Source organism: Petromyzon marinus, chromosome 53, assembly GCF_048934315.1.
Source record: "Petromyzon marinus isolate PM22_M1 ecotype Great Lakes invasive population chromosome 53, UKy_Petmar_22M1.pri1.0, whole genome shotgun sequence".
Taxonomy (NCBI): domain Eukaryota; kingdom Metazoa; phylum Chordata; class Hyperoartia; order Petromyzontiformes; family Petromyzontidae; genus Petromyzon; species Petromyzon marinus.
The window spans coordinates 11356892-11373245 of NC_133719.1; the positions used below are offsets into that span (position 1 = coordinate 11356892).

At 50.0% G+C, this 16354-nt stretch overlaps 1 protein-coding gene across 2 annotated transcripts in view; it reads right to left on the reverse strand.

The window, feature by feature from the left end:
* LOC116953885 (uncharacterized) overlaps positions 1-16354 on the reverse strand; it is a 52794-nt gene that overhangs the window by 8906 nt on the left and 27534 nt on the right. The window contains exons 7-12 of one of the 2 annotated variants that reach the window (XM_076052023.1): positions 5058-5191; positions 4260-4376; positions 3314-3430; positions 2262-2375; positions 1421-1612; positions 179-292 (exon numbers count right to left, since the gene is read on the reverse strand). In XM_076052023.1, coding sequence (XP_075908138.1) covers positions 179-292; positions 1421-1612; positions 2262-2375; positions 3314-3430; positions 4260-4376; positions 5058-5191 — 788 coding nt within the window. Of the gene's footprint in view, positions 1-178; positions 293-1420; positions 1613-2261; positions 2376-3313; positions 3434-4259; positions 4377-5057; positions 5192-16354 lie in introns of both variants that reach the window. The other variant, XM_076052022.1, reaches the window with a different exon arrangement.

The following is a 16354-nucleotide window of genomic DNA, read 5'->3' on the forward strand; positions in this document are numbered from 1 at the left end:
GGCGTGGCTATATGACTCGTGGGTGGGGCTGAAGGCGGGAGAAGGCTGTGAATGAGAAGGCTGTGTGTGGGTTGGTGGTGGTGAGCTGCTGTTGTAGTGAGGAGGCAGTGGTGAGGAGGAGGAGGCAGTAGTGAGGAGGAGGAGGCAGTGGTGAGGAGGAGGAGGTACGCGCACTCACCGTGCTGGCAGAGCTCGCCCTCCCAGCCGCTGGGGCAGATGCACTGGAAGGAGGCGACTCCGTCCACACAAGTGCCTCCGTCCCCGCAGCTCACGCCCGCACACTCATCCACGTCTACGCACAGAGGTACAGATCCCCCGTGTAGCCTTAGCAGACCGTCGGGGCAAGTGCTGTTACAGAGGACCGATGAAGGCCGGCACTGTGGCACACGAGGGGGTGGGTGGCCCCGAGCGGCGATGTTTACACACCGCACCAGCTACTCGTTGAAGGCTGAGTCGACCTAGGGGTGGCCCAGGACCGGTTCAGACTTTCGCGATTGATTGCTCGCTGTGAGCGGGATTCGAACTCGGGTTGCCGAGTTCGTGGCGCAGCACGATAACCAATCCCCCCACCCACCGCTCCCCCCACCGCTACCTCCCCCCACCGCTACCTCCCCCCACCGCTACCTCCCCCCACCCACCGCTCCCCCCACCCACCGCTCCCTCACCTACCGTTCCCCCCACCCATCGCTCCCCCCACCGCTACCTCCCCCCACCCACCGCTCCCCCCACCCATCGCTCCCCCCACCCACCGCTCCCCCACCCACCGTTCCCCCCACCCACCGCTCCCCCACCCACCGTTCCCCCCACCCACCGCTCCCCCCACCGTTCCCCCCACCCACCGATCCCGCCCACCCACTGTTCCCCCCACCCACCGCTCCCCCCACCCACACACATGCACTGCATCTGGCAATGAGTGGATGATGTAGCCACAAGCAGCTACCAATATAAAAAAAATGATGATGACGATCGTGAGGATGATAGAGTTAGTTGAGGACGATGATGATAATGATGATGACACCAATTATGAGAATGATGATCTCAGAAGCTAAGCTGGGTTGAGCCTGGACAGCGCTTGGATGGGTGATCACCACGCGCACACACAGAGGTCGTCACAGGCTGCTGCTGCTGCCGGGCAGCAGAGGACAGTGCAGAAAAATCCATTTGTTGTACCGTACATCTACGCTCCCGCCAAGTACGGTGAGATAACCTCCCCGGGCCCACGTGACGTGGGGGAGGCAGTGGATTGACGCGGCACGTGTGCGCTTGTACACGATGGCGTGGATCACGACGAGGACGACGACGATGACGATGATGATGATGACGATGATGACGACGACGATGACGACGACGACGATGACGACGGGCAATAATGACGGCGATCATCGCCTCAGCGACGCACTCTTCGACAGGGGTCACTCACTGTGCTGGCAGTGCTCGCCCGTGTACCCAGCCTGGCACAGGCAGGAGTAGGCGCCGTCGGGGCCGCCCACGCACGCGCCGTGCTCCCCGCAGACGCGCGCCGCCGCTCGGCCCCCGCCGGGGCCCTCGGTGCGGGTCGGCGGGACGACCGCCACCGCCACCGTTGGTGCCGTCACTCCACACACGTCCAGCGCTGGGGACAGCCGCGACAACGGGGGGACAACGGGGGGGGGGGCAAAGGGGGGAACAAGGGGGGGGCAACGGTGGAACAAGGGGGAACAGGAGGGGGGCAAGGAAGGAAGAAAGGGGGGGCAAGGGAGTGACGCGGAGACAATTGGAGTGGGGGTGAGAGCCGGAGACGGACGACTCGAGCCCTCTACGCTCTCCTGAGACTCGACAAGTCAGCCCACGCTTGCCCGGCACTCGCCCGGCACTCGCCCGGCACTCACCCGGCACTCACCCTGCGCTCCACGCGGTGGAGGACTGAGTCGAGTTCTTCACGACGGTGGCGGCGGCGGCGGTAGATGCGGTGGCGTTTGCGGGGGACGTGGTGGCGGTGGTGGTTGCGGTGTTGGTGGATGTAGCGGTGATAGGTGGAGGTGACGATGGCAGTTGTGAAGGCAGTGGTATAGGTACTGGTGGCGATGGTGGTGGTGGTGGTGATTGCGGTGGCAGCAATGGTAGCATCGGATGGCGGTTGCGGTGCCGGCGGTGATCTCGGTGGCAACAGTGGTTGCGGCAGTTGCGGCGGTTGTGGCGGTGGTGGTGGCAGTGGTAATAGTGGTGGTAGCAGTGGTAGCAGTGGTAGCGGGGGTTGCGGCGGTGGTGGTGGCGGTGTTCACCGGTGTCACAGTGCTGCCCCGTCCACCCCGGCAGGCAGCTGCAGTAGAAGCCACCGAGGATGTTGCGGCACCGCTTGGCGTGGACGCAGGGACCCGCGGCACACTCGTCGGCGTCTGGGGGGGGACCAACGTCACACCGACGACGTCACAACAACAACGTCACACCGACGTCACACCGACGTGACACCAACTTCACACCAACAATGTCACACCAACGACGTCACACCGATGACGTCACACCGGCGTCACACCAACAACGTCACACTGACGACGTGACACCGACGTGACACCAACTTCACACCAATAATGTCACACCGACGATGTCACACCAATCACGTCACACCAATGACGTCACACCAACAACGTCACACCGACGACGTCATACCGACGACGTGACACCAACATCACACCAATGTCACACAAACGTCACACCAACGTCACACCAACGTCACACCAACAACGTCACTGCTCCCCCACAGACACCAACGCGGACAGAGCTCCAGCGGTGGTCACGACCGCCACCCGGGGCGACATTCACAGCCACGGCTCGGCCCTGGCTCCACCTCCAACGCTGAGGCTCAGCTCAGGCTCGAACCTCTCGAGGGAGCGACGAGTGAGCGAGCCGCTCCAGGGAGCCAGCCGTTCGAGGGAGCGACGACTGAGCGAACCGCTCGAGTGAGCGAGCGGTTCGAGGGAGCGACAAGTGAGCGAACCGCTCGAGTGAGCGAGCGGTTCGAGGGAGCGACAAGTGAGTGAACCGCTTGAGTGAGCGATGAGTGAGCGAGCCGCTCGCTCGAGCCACCCGAGTGAGTGAGCGAACCACTCGAGTGAGCGAGCGGCTCGAGTGAGCCGCTCGAGTGAGCTGAGCCCCAGCTAGAAAGAGGGACTTCGCTCTATAGCTGCAATTAGAACTGGAATGCACTCAGGTGAAGATAGCTCATGAAGACGGCGATGTCGTCGATCATAACAATCATGACGACGATGATGATCGTGGCGACGATCATAACGACGATGACGACAATGACGATAACGACGACGCTATGTGCGCGTACCGATCATGCAGGTGCTGCCCGTCCACTCGGGGCGGCACACGCACTCGGAGCCTCCGCCGGGCAGCGCGCGGCACTCGCCGCCGTTGCCGCACGGGTTGGGCTGGCAGCGGCCGTCCCCTGCTGACGACAAAAAGCAGCGGTGACGAGGAGGACGAGGACGGCGGCATCACGAGAGACGAGTCGGTCAGGAATGGCACCGCGAAGACGATGACGACGGTGATAACGGTGACGACGATGATGATGACTGAAGACGATTACGGTGCAGACGATGACGACGATGACGACAATGACGATGAAGACGATGACGACAGTGATGACGATGACGACGGTGATGACGGTGAAGACGATGACGACAGTGATGACGATGACGACGGTGATGACGGTGATGACGGTGAAGACGATGACGATGGTGATAACGATGACGACAGTGATGACGGTGATGACGGTGAAGACGATGACGACAGTGATGACGATGACGACGGTGATGACGATGACGACAGTGATGACGGTGATGACGGTGAAGACGATGACGACGGTGATGACGATGACGACAGTGATGACGGTGATGACGGTGAAGACGATGACGGTGATGACGGTGACGACGGTGAAGACGATGACGGTGATGACGGTGACGACGGTGAAGACGATGATGGTGACAATGATGGCGATGACGACGACGGACGGCGATGACGGCGATGACGAGCAGGCCCGTCCATGGGGTGGGGGGGGGGGGGACCCAGGGCAAGTCACGCCGCGCGGGACCCCCCCCGCTAACGCCTTCAACCGGAACCGGAAGTACGACACTTGACTCCGCTGGACGTCAAACCGCGCCCCCCACCCCCTTCCCCCCTAGCGGTCTCCGCCGGGTACCCCAGGGGCCGGGCTCCTGGCGGTGACGACACCGACGCTGCGTGGCCGCCGCCGCCGCCGCCGCCGCCACGCTTACCGCTCTCGCAGTTGGGCCCCGTGAAACCTGGCAGGCACGTGCAGCGGTGCTTGTTGGGCTCCGCGTTGAGACACGAGCCCCCGTTGAGACACGGACGGTTCGCGCACACGTTCAGGTCTGGGGGGGGGGCATGGGTGGGGGGGGGCATGGGTGGGGGGGGGCATGGGTGGGGGGGGCATGGGTGGGGGGGGGCATGGGTGCCACGCGAGATGTTAACTACCTCGCCAGGTATGCAGGGAGATTCGATCCCGACCCTAACGTCTGCTGCTGTACACGTGGAGTTTGAGTGTCTCTCTCTCTCACTCTCTCCCCGTGGTGGCGAGGATTTTTCTCCGGGTCCTCCGGTGTTTCCCCTCCACCTTTAGAATCGACATCGCGCGTCTTAGAGTAGTTGGCTGCTGCTACACATTTCCGCATGATAAGCCACAACTTCGTTGAGCTGTCATTTGTGATCGCCAGGTCGCTTCTGACAGAAGAGCTCAGTGGGGCCTTACCTGGTAAAATAAAAATAGTTTAGTAAAATATCGCGATGTTGTCAGGCCCGTCCATAGAGGGACGTGGGCAGACCCCCCCCCCCCCAGACCTTCAAAGCAAACCGGAGGAATGACGTCTGACAGCGTGGCGTCGAAACGTGGGTGCCCTAGGAACGGCCCCGGTGGTTATTGTTGTTGTTAGCGTGACATAACACCAGTGTATATGTACGTTGAACTCCTGTCTGCACCATACCTAACCCCAAACTCCGCACCCCCCCCCCTCTCCTGCCCCCCATTGCCCCCCCCCCGTCCCGTCCCCACCTACCCTTGTCGCAGAGGAGGCCTCCCCAGTTCGTGTCGCAGTCGCACGTCCAGGGGCGGCCGCGGCACGAGCCGTGGCGGCAGCCCGGGTACGCGATGCAGGAGTCACACAGCGCACCCCGCCAGCCGTAGTGGCACCTGCGGCGACGACAATGAAGACAAAGACAATGAAGACAAAGAGAATGAAGACAAAGACAATGAAGACAAAGACAATGAAGACAAAGACAATGAAGACAAAGAGAATGAAGACAAAGACAATGAAGACAAAGACAATGAAGACAAAGAGAATGAAGACAAAGACAATGAAGACAAAGACAATGAAGACAAAGACAATGAAGACAAAGACAATGAAGACAAAGAGAATGAAGACAAAGAGAATGAAGACAAAGACAATGAAGACAAAGAGAATGAAGACAAAGACAATGAAGACAAAGAGAATGAAGACAAAGACAATGAAGACAAAGAGAATGAAGACAAAGAGAATGAAGACAAAGACAATGAAGACAAAGACAATGAAGACAAAGAGAATGAAGACAAAGACAAAGGTCCTCCATGAGCGCCCCTGCACTTGGCTCGCGCACGGTGCAACTGCTGTCCCGCCGAGGCTGAGTCGACCTAGGGGGAGGCTCGGTGCCGGCACTGCCGGATCATCCTCGTAGCAGCACAAGTTGCTACACATGTAGTAGCTACTACATGTGTAGCTACTACATGTGTAGTAGCTACTACATGTGTAGCAACTTGTGCACAAGTTACTACACATATGTGTAGTAGTAGCTACTACATATGTAGTAGTAGCTACTACTACACATGTAGTAGCTACTATGTGTAGTAGTAGCTACTACATGTGTAGTAGCTACTACTACATGTGTAGTAGCTACTCGTGTAGTAGCTATTACACATGTAGTAGCTGCTACATGTGTAGCTACTACTACATGTGTAGTAGTTACGGGTCCCGCACTTTGAAGGCCCCCCGCGCTAAATGCTTTCAAGCTATCAATTTCGGTTCAGTGATTCTGCACTTGCTCTATTACTATAGTACTATACCGCCTTCGACTTTTATGAACGACCGGGCGTTTAATGTTAGCGATTTGTTGTATTATCTGGGCTGTATAGCAAATGAAAAATTACAATTACTTTACTATGCGAGTTAAAATTTGTGTTTTAATATTTATGTATATTTTAGGGCCCCTTTTTAACATCTGCTACAGGCCCCGCACTCGCTTCATCCGGCAGTGGGTCCCGGGTCAGATAATCCTCACTGGTGGTGGTGGCCGTGAGCAGGGATCGAACTCGGGTGGCCGGGTGCGTAGCGCTACGCTACCGCTTGCCATGAATGCAACACTCGACGGCACACACAATTACACACAACCACAGAGCCCTAACACGCACTCTAAACCACACGCCCCTTATACACACACACACCTCATACAAAGATCCCCCGTCTAGTATTAACAGACTGTTGGGGCAAGTGCTGTGAACCAGAACCCATCAAGGCTGGCACGGCACACGGGAGGGGGGGGGGGGGGCGATGTGGCTAACACCACGCCCGGCCGCCTTTGTCTCCCCAGAGTGCTGATGTTTACGCACCGCGCCAGGCTCCTCGTTTAAGGCCGAATCGACCTAGGGGAGGCTCAGGACCGGTTCAGTTAAAGATGCAAACGGATGTTGGCCGTGAGCGGGAATCGAACTCGGGTGGCCGGGAGCTTTAAAAATAGAAAAATAAAATCGTCGCTGCGTTTGAGCCGCACTAATCGGGCACTAGAGGGCAATATTGTCAACCAGGTGAAGCTGTGTTCTCACGCCGGTGAGCAGCAGATTGTTAAGGCTGTGGCCCCGCGCCAGAGGAGTCTCAAAGTCATTCTTATTCTCATTATTATATCTGTACGACTACTGCGACGCTCAACCCAGAGGGGAAACCTCACTGAGGAAAGATAATAATGGGTTTGACCCTTTCTGGAAATAAAACAGTTGCGTTAAGATGTTCAAACACCAAACAGATGATACCTTTTTCAAGGCGTCAAGTCTGCATACTTGTGGCAGAACGTGTAGACAAACCTGGCTTTGAGTACCACAATACCTGGGGCACTGCCTCTGGTACGGGCCGGCCTACACCGTAGCCCTCTGTGTGGCCTCGTCTCACCAGCAGTGGTGGACCAGAGAACAACGCCAACAGGCGAACAGTACAAAGGCAAATAGTGTAGTAGTAGTAGTGGTGTAGTAGTACTAGTGTAGTAGTAGTGTAGTAGTAGTGGTGTAGTAGTATTAGTGTAGTAGTAGTGGTGTAGTGGTGTAGTAGTACTAGTGTAGTAGTAGTGGTGTAGTTGTGTAATAGTACTAGTGTAGTAGTAGTGGTGTAGTAGTGGTGTAGTTGTGTAATAGTAGTGTAGTGGTGTAGTAGTAGTGTATTGGTGTAGTAGTAGTAGTGTAGTAGTATATTCTTGGTTCTTTCGGTAAAGTCACACGTAGAAGGGAATCAATAAAATAATAAAAATATAAAACCATTTTTATAATTTTATTGTTTCCCTTCTACGTGACTTTACCGAAAGAACCAAGAATATGAATCCCTGCAGTCACGAAAGCTTTAAATCAGGTGTAGTAGTAGTGTAGTAGTAGTAGTGTAATGGTCTAGTTGTGTAGTAGCAGTGTAGTAGTAGTTTAGTAGTATAATGGGAGTGTAGTAGTAGTGGTGGTGTAGTAGTAGTGTAGTAGCAGTGTAGTAGTAGTGTAGTGGTGTTGTAGTGTAGTAGTGTAATAGGAGTGTAGTAGTGTAATAGGAGTGTAGTAGTAGTGGTGTAGTAGTAGTGTAGTAGTAGTGGTGTAGTAGTAGTGTAGTTGTGTAGTAGTAGTAATGTAGTAGTAGTGTAGTAGTGTAATAGGAGTGTAGTAGGAGTGTAGTAGTAGTGTAATAGGAGTGTGGTAGTAGTGGTGTAGTAGTAGTGTAGTTGTGTAGTAGTAGTAGTAATGTAGTAGTAGTGTAATAGGAGTGTAGTAGGAGTGCAGTAGTAGTTGGGTAGTAGTAGTGTAATAGGAGTGTAGTAGTGTAGTAGTAGTGGTGGTGTAGTAGTAGTGTAGTAGTAGTGATGTAATAGTAGTGTAATAGGAGTGTAGTAGTAGTGGTGTAGTAGTGGTGGTGTAGTAGTAGTGTAGTAGTAGTAGTAGTGGTGTAGTAGTAGTGTAGTAGTCGTGTAGTAGTGTAATAGGAGTGTAGCAGTAGTGTAGTAGTAGTGTAATAGGAGTGTAGTAGTGTAGTAGTAGTAGTGGTGGTGTAGTAGTAGTGTAGTAGTAGTGGTGTAGTAGTAGTAGTGTAATAGGAGTGTAGTAGTGTAGTAGTAGTAGTGGTGGTGTAGTAGTAGTGTAGTAGTAGTGATGTAATAGTAGTGTAATAGGAGTGTAGTAGTAGTGGTGTAGTAGTGGTGGTGTAGAGTAGTAGTGTAGTAGTGATGTAGTAGTAGTGTAGTAGTAGTGTAGTAGTAGTGTAGTAGTAGTAGTGGTGGTGTAGTAGTAGTGTAGTAGTAGTGGTGTAGTAGTGGTGTAATAGGAGTGTAGTAGTAGTGGTGTAGTAGTAGTGATGGTGTAGTAGTAGTGTAGTAGTAGTGTAGTAGTAGTATTGGTGTAGTAGTAGTAGTGTAGTAGTAGTGTAATGGTATAGTTGTGTAGTAGTAGTGTAGTAGGAGTGTAGTAGTGTAATAGGAGTGTAGTGGTGTAGTAGTGGTGTAGTAGTAGTGTAGTTGTAGTGGTGTAGTATCAGAGCACTTAAAGCTCGGGTTGAGCAGTTCTATCTTATCTTACCTTTTTACCACTATCCAAGATGATGAAAAGCACATTAATAGGTTTTACCTGTTAATAGGTTTTACCTGTTAATAGGTTTTACCTGTTGTTGTTGTTGTTAAGGTGCTCTGGTTAATGCAGACTTGATGATGCCCTGCAATAGCTGCGACTACTTCGTGTTTGAACATCTTAGCACCTCCTGCTGTATACTATTGCCGGCAAGGGTAAAGCCTATTGTTGTTGTTTTTCCCATAATTTTAACTCGCTGACCCCGTGCCCCATACTTGGACATCCGCGTACAAAGAGCTTCATAGCTCAACGGATTCCTCCTCCCAGTCTAAATAAAGATTCCGATTCTGAAAGATTCTGAAAGATTCTGATACCGGTACGAACCAATGGTCCCTTCGCACGGCGCACCGGCTCCGGGAAGTAAGGGGGGGGAAACCCCAGAACACAGACGGGACCCACGTGCCTCGCACAGAGACACGTGCCACGCACAGATACACGTGCCACGCAGAGAGACACGTGCCACGCAGAGAGACACGTGCCACGCACAGAGACACGTGCCACGCACAGATACACGTGCCACGCAGAGAGACACGTGCAAGGCAGAGAGACACGTGCCACGCAGAGAGACACGTGCCACGCAGAGAGACACGTGCCACGCAGAGAGACACGTGCAAGGCAGAGAGACACGTGCAAGGCAGAGAGGCACGTGCCACGCAGAGAGACACGTGCCACGCAGAGAGACACGTGCCACGCAGAGAGACACGTGCCACGCACAGAGACACGTGCCACGTAGAGAGACACGTGCCACGCAGAGAGGCACGTGCCACGCAGAGAGGCACGTGCAAGGCAGAGAGACACGTGCCACGCAGAGAGACACGTGCCACGCACAGATACACGTGCCACGCAGAGAGACACGTGCAAGGCAGAGAGGCACGTGCCACGCAGAGAGACACGTGCCACGCAGAGAGACACGTGCCACGCAGAGAGACACGTGCCACGCACAGATACACGTGCCACGCAGAGAGACACGTGCAAGGCAGAGAGACACGTGCCACGCAGAGAGACACGTGCCACGCAGAGAGACACGTGCAAGGCAGAGAGACACGTGCCACGCACAGAGACACGTGCCACGCACAGAGGCACGTGCCACGCAGAGAGACACGTGCCACGCAGAGAGACACGTGCCACGCACAGATACACGTGCCACGCAGAGAGGCACGTGCCACGCACAGAGACACGTGCCACGCAGAGAGACACGTGCCACGCAGAGAGACACGTGCAAGGCAGAGAGACACGTGCCACGCACAGAGACACGTGCCACGCAGAGAGACACCCCGGCTCAGGAGTCGAACCCGGGCGTGCGCGTCACCGCTGCGGCCCTCGCTGGCGGAGCGCCTCCCCCCAGCGCTGCTCGACTCTGAAAAGCCCCGCTCAGATCACTGCACTGGCTAATGGCTCGGTGGGGGGGAGGGGTGTAGGTGGGGGGGGGGGGTGTAGGCGGAGAGGGGGGGGGGCTGGTGGAGGGGGGGGGCTGGTAGAGGGGGGGGCTGGTGGAGTTGGGGGGAGGGGGCTCAGGGTGGGGTGGGGGGCAAGGGGGAATGCACAGACCCGGCTAAGTGGGACTGTAATCGATGCGGCGTCCGTGCATTATTGATGAGCGAGACGTTGTGGCAGGGAGGGAGCTGCGACCCACGCCGATCTCCGCTGTGTCTGTAGTTCATGGCTCATGCCCAGGTCTGGCCGAGCTTCGTTGTAGCCGGGCGGTGGCGGTGCTGGTGGCTACGCTGCACGTGGCTGCCTGCAGTCCAGCGCAGTACTGGGGAGACAAAGGCGGCCGGGCGTGGTGCTGGCCACCCGCTCCCTCATGTGCTGCTACTCGCTAACAGCACTTGCCACAGCGGTGTGTTGAAGGCTACAGGGGGGATCTTTGTCTTTGTGTTTCCACGTGAACGCACGATGCCGTTCGTGCTCTCTCTACCATATTGCCCCCTCTGTCCGTCGCGTTCTGTCTGGATCTCAATGTCACGACGCTGCTGATGAACTGGCTGAATGACAGATGATTCGCTCGGTGGTGGTGGCTACGCTACACGTGGCCGCCTATAGTCCAGCGCTGTGTGCAGGCAGCAGCGAGGGTTGGTGGATCACACGCAGATGGTGCGAAACTCCCTTCTACCCGTGGGCGTCGAGGATGAGCCGTGCCCTGTCTCGCCAGGAGAATGCGGCACAGCAAAGTGTGGACTCCAGCTGGCCCGTCTGTATGGGATCGAGTGTTCCCCCCTCGCACGCTGCTGGGAATTCTCCGGGTACTCCGGTATCCGCCCACACTTGTGGCCGATAACAGCTTCATATAGAGGGGGCCGCAGAGCTTGGGGAAGGACATTTAGTGTTGGCTCAATGCCTCGCTGCGAGATTGCGTGTTAGTTCCTTGTCCTTTCCCTGCACCTCCGATTAGCACGGTTGGCTACGTACGGCCCAAAATGGGTTCAACATACATACGCACGTATGACTATGGTACTCTATGGGTTTCTGTGGGTTTCTGTGCTTCTATATGAGCACTGGCGGAGCCAGTGGGGGTGGTGGGGGGGTGGGATGGCACGTGCCCCCCCCCCCCAATGATCCGATCGAAATCCCTAATTTCGATCGGATCATTGGGGTTTATTAGTAATAAATCGGCATTTTACGACCCCCACTGCCACTGTGTAGGATATTATTATGTGCCATGGACTCTTTGAGATGATTGGACGATTGTCTGAGTCCATAATTGGCAATAAGTAACGGCAAAGCGGTTATAAGCGACTCAGAATTGTGCGCAGTTGCGTATACAGTCCACGACTTCCCTGAAGGCATTCACCTTCAGCGAGCGCGATGCCGATCACACAACGCGGTTCGAATTCGACCCTCGATCGATGGCTGCGCCATCACCGCACACGCGGCGAGTAACAAGCAAAGGGACAAGTCCATACACACTAACAACTCCTTACTAATAATTACTTACTCACTAACAACTCTTTACTTACTAACAACTCCTTACTAACAACTCCTTACTTACTAACAACTCCTTACTTGCTAACAACTCCTTACTTACAACTCCTTGCTTACTAACAACTCCTTACATACTAACAACTCCTTACTTACTAACAACTCCTTACTTACTAACAACTCCTTACTTACTAACAAGTCCTTACTCACTAACAACTCCTTACTCACTAACAAGTCCTTACTTACTAACAACTCCTTACTTACTAACAACTCCTTACTCACTAACAACTCCTTACTTACTAACAAGTCCTTACTTGCTAACAAGTCCTTACTCACTAACAAGTCCTTACTTACTAACAACTCCTTACTCACTAACAAGTCCTTACTCACTAACAACTCCTTACTCACTAACAACTCCTTACTCACTAACAACTCCTTACTCACTAACAAGTCCTTACTTACTAACAACTCCTTACTTACTAACAACTCCTTACTTACTAACAACTCCTTAACTTACTAACAACTCCTTACTTACTAACAACTCCTTACTTACTAACAACTCCTTAACTTACTACCAACTCCTTACTTACTAACTAACAACTCCTTACTTACTAACAACTCCTTAACTTACTAACACCTCCTTACTTACTAGCAACTCCTTACTTACTAACAACTCCTTACTTACTAACAAGTCCTTACTTACAACACCTTACTTACTAACAACTCCTTACTTACTAACAAGTCCTTACTTACTAACAAGTCCTTACTAACAACTCCTTACTCACTAACTACTCATTACTCACTAACAAGTCCTTACTTACTAACAACTCCTTACTTACTAACAAGTCCTTACTTACTAACAAGTCCTTACTCACTAACAAGTCCTTACTAACAACTCCTTACTTACTAACAAGTCCTTACTTACTAACAACTCCTTACTTACTAACAACTCCTTACTCACTAACAACTCCTTACTTACTAACAACTCCTTACTTACTAACAAGTCCTTACTCACTAAGAAGTCCTTACTTACTAACAACTCCTTACTCACTAACAAGTCCTTACTCACTAACAACTCCTTACTCACTAACAACTCCTTACTCACCAACAACTCCTTACTCACTAACAAGTCCTTACTTACTAACAACTCCTTACTTACTAACAACTCCTTACTTACTAACAACTCCTTACTTACTAACAACTCCTTACTTACTAACAACTCCTTGCTTACTAACAACTCCTTAACTTACTAACAACTCCTTACTTACTAACTAACAACTCCTTACTTACTAACAACTCCTTACTTACTAACAACTCCTCAACTTACTAACAACTCCTTACTTACTAGCAACTCCTTACTTACTAACAACTCCTTACTTACTAACAACTCCTTACTTACTAACAAGTCCTTACTTACAACTCCTTACTTACTAACAACTCCTTACTTACTAACAAGTCCTTACTAACAACTCCTTACTCACTAACAACTCCTTACTCACTAACAAGTCCTTACTTACTAACAACTCCTTACTTACTAACAACTCCTTACTTACTAACAAGTCCTTACTCACTAACAAGTCCTTACTTACTAACAACTCCTTACTCACTAACAAGTCCTTACACACTAACAACTCCTTACTCACTAACAACTCCTTACTCACCAACAACTCCTTACTCACTAACAAGTCCTTACTTACTAACAACTCCTTACTTACTAACAACTCCTTACTTACTAACAACTCCTTAACTTACTAACAACTCCTTACTTACTAACAACTCCTTACTTACTAACAACTCCTTGCTTACTAACAACTCCTTAACTTACTAACAACTCCTTACTTACTAACTAACAACTCCTTACTTACTAACAACTCCTTACTTACTAACAACTCCTCAACTTACTAACAACTCCTTACTTACTAGCAACTCCTTACTTACTAACAACTCCTTACTTACTAACAAGTCCTTACTTACAACTCCTTACTTACTAACAACTCCTTACTTACTAACAAGTCCTTACTAACAACTCCTTACTCACTAACAACTCCTTACTCACTAACAAGTCCTTACTTACTAACAACTCCTTACTTACTAACAAGTCCTTACTTACTAACAAGTCCTTACTCACTAACAAGTCCTTACTAACAACTCCTTACTTACTAACAACTCCTTACTTACTAACAAGTCCTTACTCACAACTCCTTACTTACTAACAACTCCTTACTTACTAACAAGTCCTTACTTACAACTCCTTACTTACTAACAACTCCTTACTTACTAACAAGTCCTTACTTACAACTCCTTACTTACTAACAACTCCTTACTTACTAACAACTCCTTACTTACTAACAACTCCTTACTTGCAACTCCTTACTTACTAACAACTCCTTACTAACTCCTTACTTACTAACAACTCCTTACTTACTAACAACTCCTTACTTACTGACAACTCCTTGCTTACTAACAACTCCTTACTTACAACTCCTTACTAACTCCTTACTTACTAACAACTCCTAACTCGCTAACAACTCCTTACTTACTAACAACTCCTTACTAACAACTCCTTACTTACTAACAACTCCTTACAAACTCCTTACTTACTAACAACTCCTTACTTACTAACAACTCCTTACCTGCTAACAACTCCTTACTAACAACTCCTTACTTACTAACAACTCCTTACTAACTCCTTACTTACTAACAACTCCTTACTTACTGACAACTCCTTACTTACTAACAACTCCTTACTTACAACGCCTTACTTACTAACAACTCCTTACTAACTCCTTACTTACTAACAACTCCTAACTCGCTAACAACTCCTTACTAACTCCTTACTTATTAACAACTCCTTACTTACTAACAACTCCTTACTTACTAACAACTCCTTACTAACAACTCCTTACTTACTAACAACTCCTTACTTACTAACAACTCCTTACTAACTCCTTACTTACCAACAACTCCTTACTTACCAACAACTCCTTACCTACTAACAACTCCTTACTAACAACACCTTACTAACAACTCCTTACTTACTAACAACCCCTTACTTACTAACAACTCCTTACTAACAACGCCTTACTCACTAACAACTCCTTACTTACTAACAACTCCTTACTTACTAACAACTCCTTACTAACAACTCCTTACTTACTAACAACTCCTTGCTTACTAACAACTCCTTACTTATTAACAACTCCTTACTTACTAACAAGTCCTTACCAACAACTCCTTACTCACTAACAAGTCCTTACTTACTAACAAGTCCTTACCAACAAATCCTTACTTACTGACAACTCCTTACTTACTAACAACTCCTTACTTACTAACAACTCCTTACTTGCAACTCCTTACTTACTAACAACTCCTTACTAACTCCTTACTTACTAACAACTCCTTACCTACTAACAACTCCTTACTTACTGACAACTCCTTGCTTACTAACAACTCCTTACTTACAACTCCTTACTAACTCCTTACTTACTAACAACTCCTAACTCGCTAACAACTCCTTACTTACTAACAACTCCTTACTAACAACTCCTTACTTACTAACAACTCCTTACAAACTCCTTACTTACTAACAACTCCTTACTTACTAACAACTCCTTACCTACTAACAACTCCTTACTAACAACTCCTTACTTACTAACAACTCCTTACTAACTCCTTACTTACTAACAACTCCTTACTTACTGACAACTCCTTACTTACTAACAACTCCTTACTTACAACGCCTTACTTACTAACAACTCCTTACTAACTCCCTACTTACTAACAACTCCTAACTCGCTAACAACTCCTTACTAACTCCTTACTTATTAACAACTCCTTACTTACTAACAACTCCTTACTTACTAACAACTCCTTACTAACAACTCCTTACTTACTAACAACTCCTTACTTACTAACAACTCCTTACTAACTCCTTACTTACTAACAACTCCTTACTTACCAACAACTCCTTACCTACTAACAACTCCTTACTAACAACACCTTACTAACAACTCCTTACTTACTAACAACCCCTTACTTGCTAACAACTCCTTACTAACAACGCCTTACTCACTAACAACTCCTTACTTACTAACAACTCCTTACTTACTAACAACTCCTTACTAACAACTCCTTACTTACTAACAACTCCTTGCTTACTAACAACTCCTTACTTATTAACAACTCCTTACTTACTAACAAGTCCTTACCAACAACTCCTTACTCACTAACAAGTCCTTACTTACTAACAAGTCCTTACTAACAAATCCTTACTTACTAACAACTCCTTACTTACTAACAACTCCTTACTCACTAACAACTCCTTACTAACAGCTCCTTACTCACTAACAACTCCTTACTCACTAACAACTCCTTACTTACTAACAAGTCCTTACCAACAACTCCTTACTTACTAACAACTCCTTACTAACAACTCCTTACTTACTAACAAGTCATTGCTTACTAACAAGCCCTTACCAACAACTCCTTACTTACTAACAACTCCTTGCTTGCTAACAACTCCTTACTAACAACTCCTTACTTACT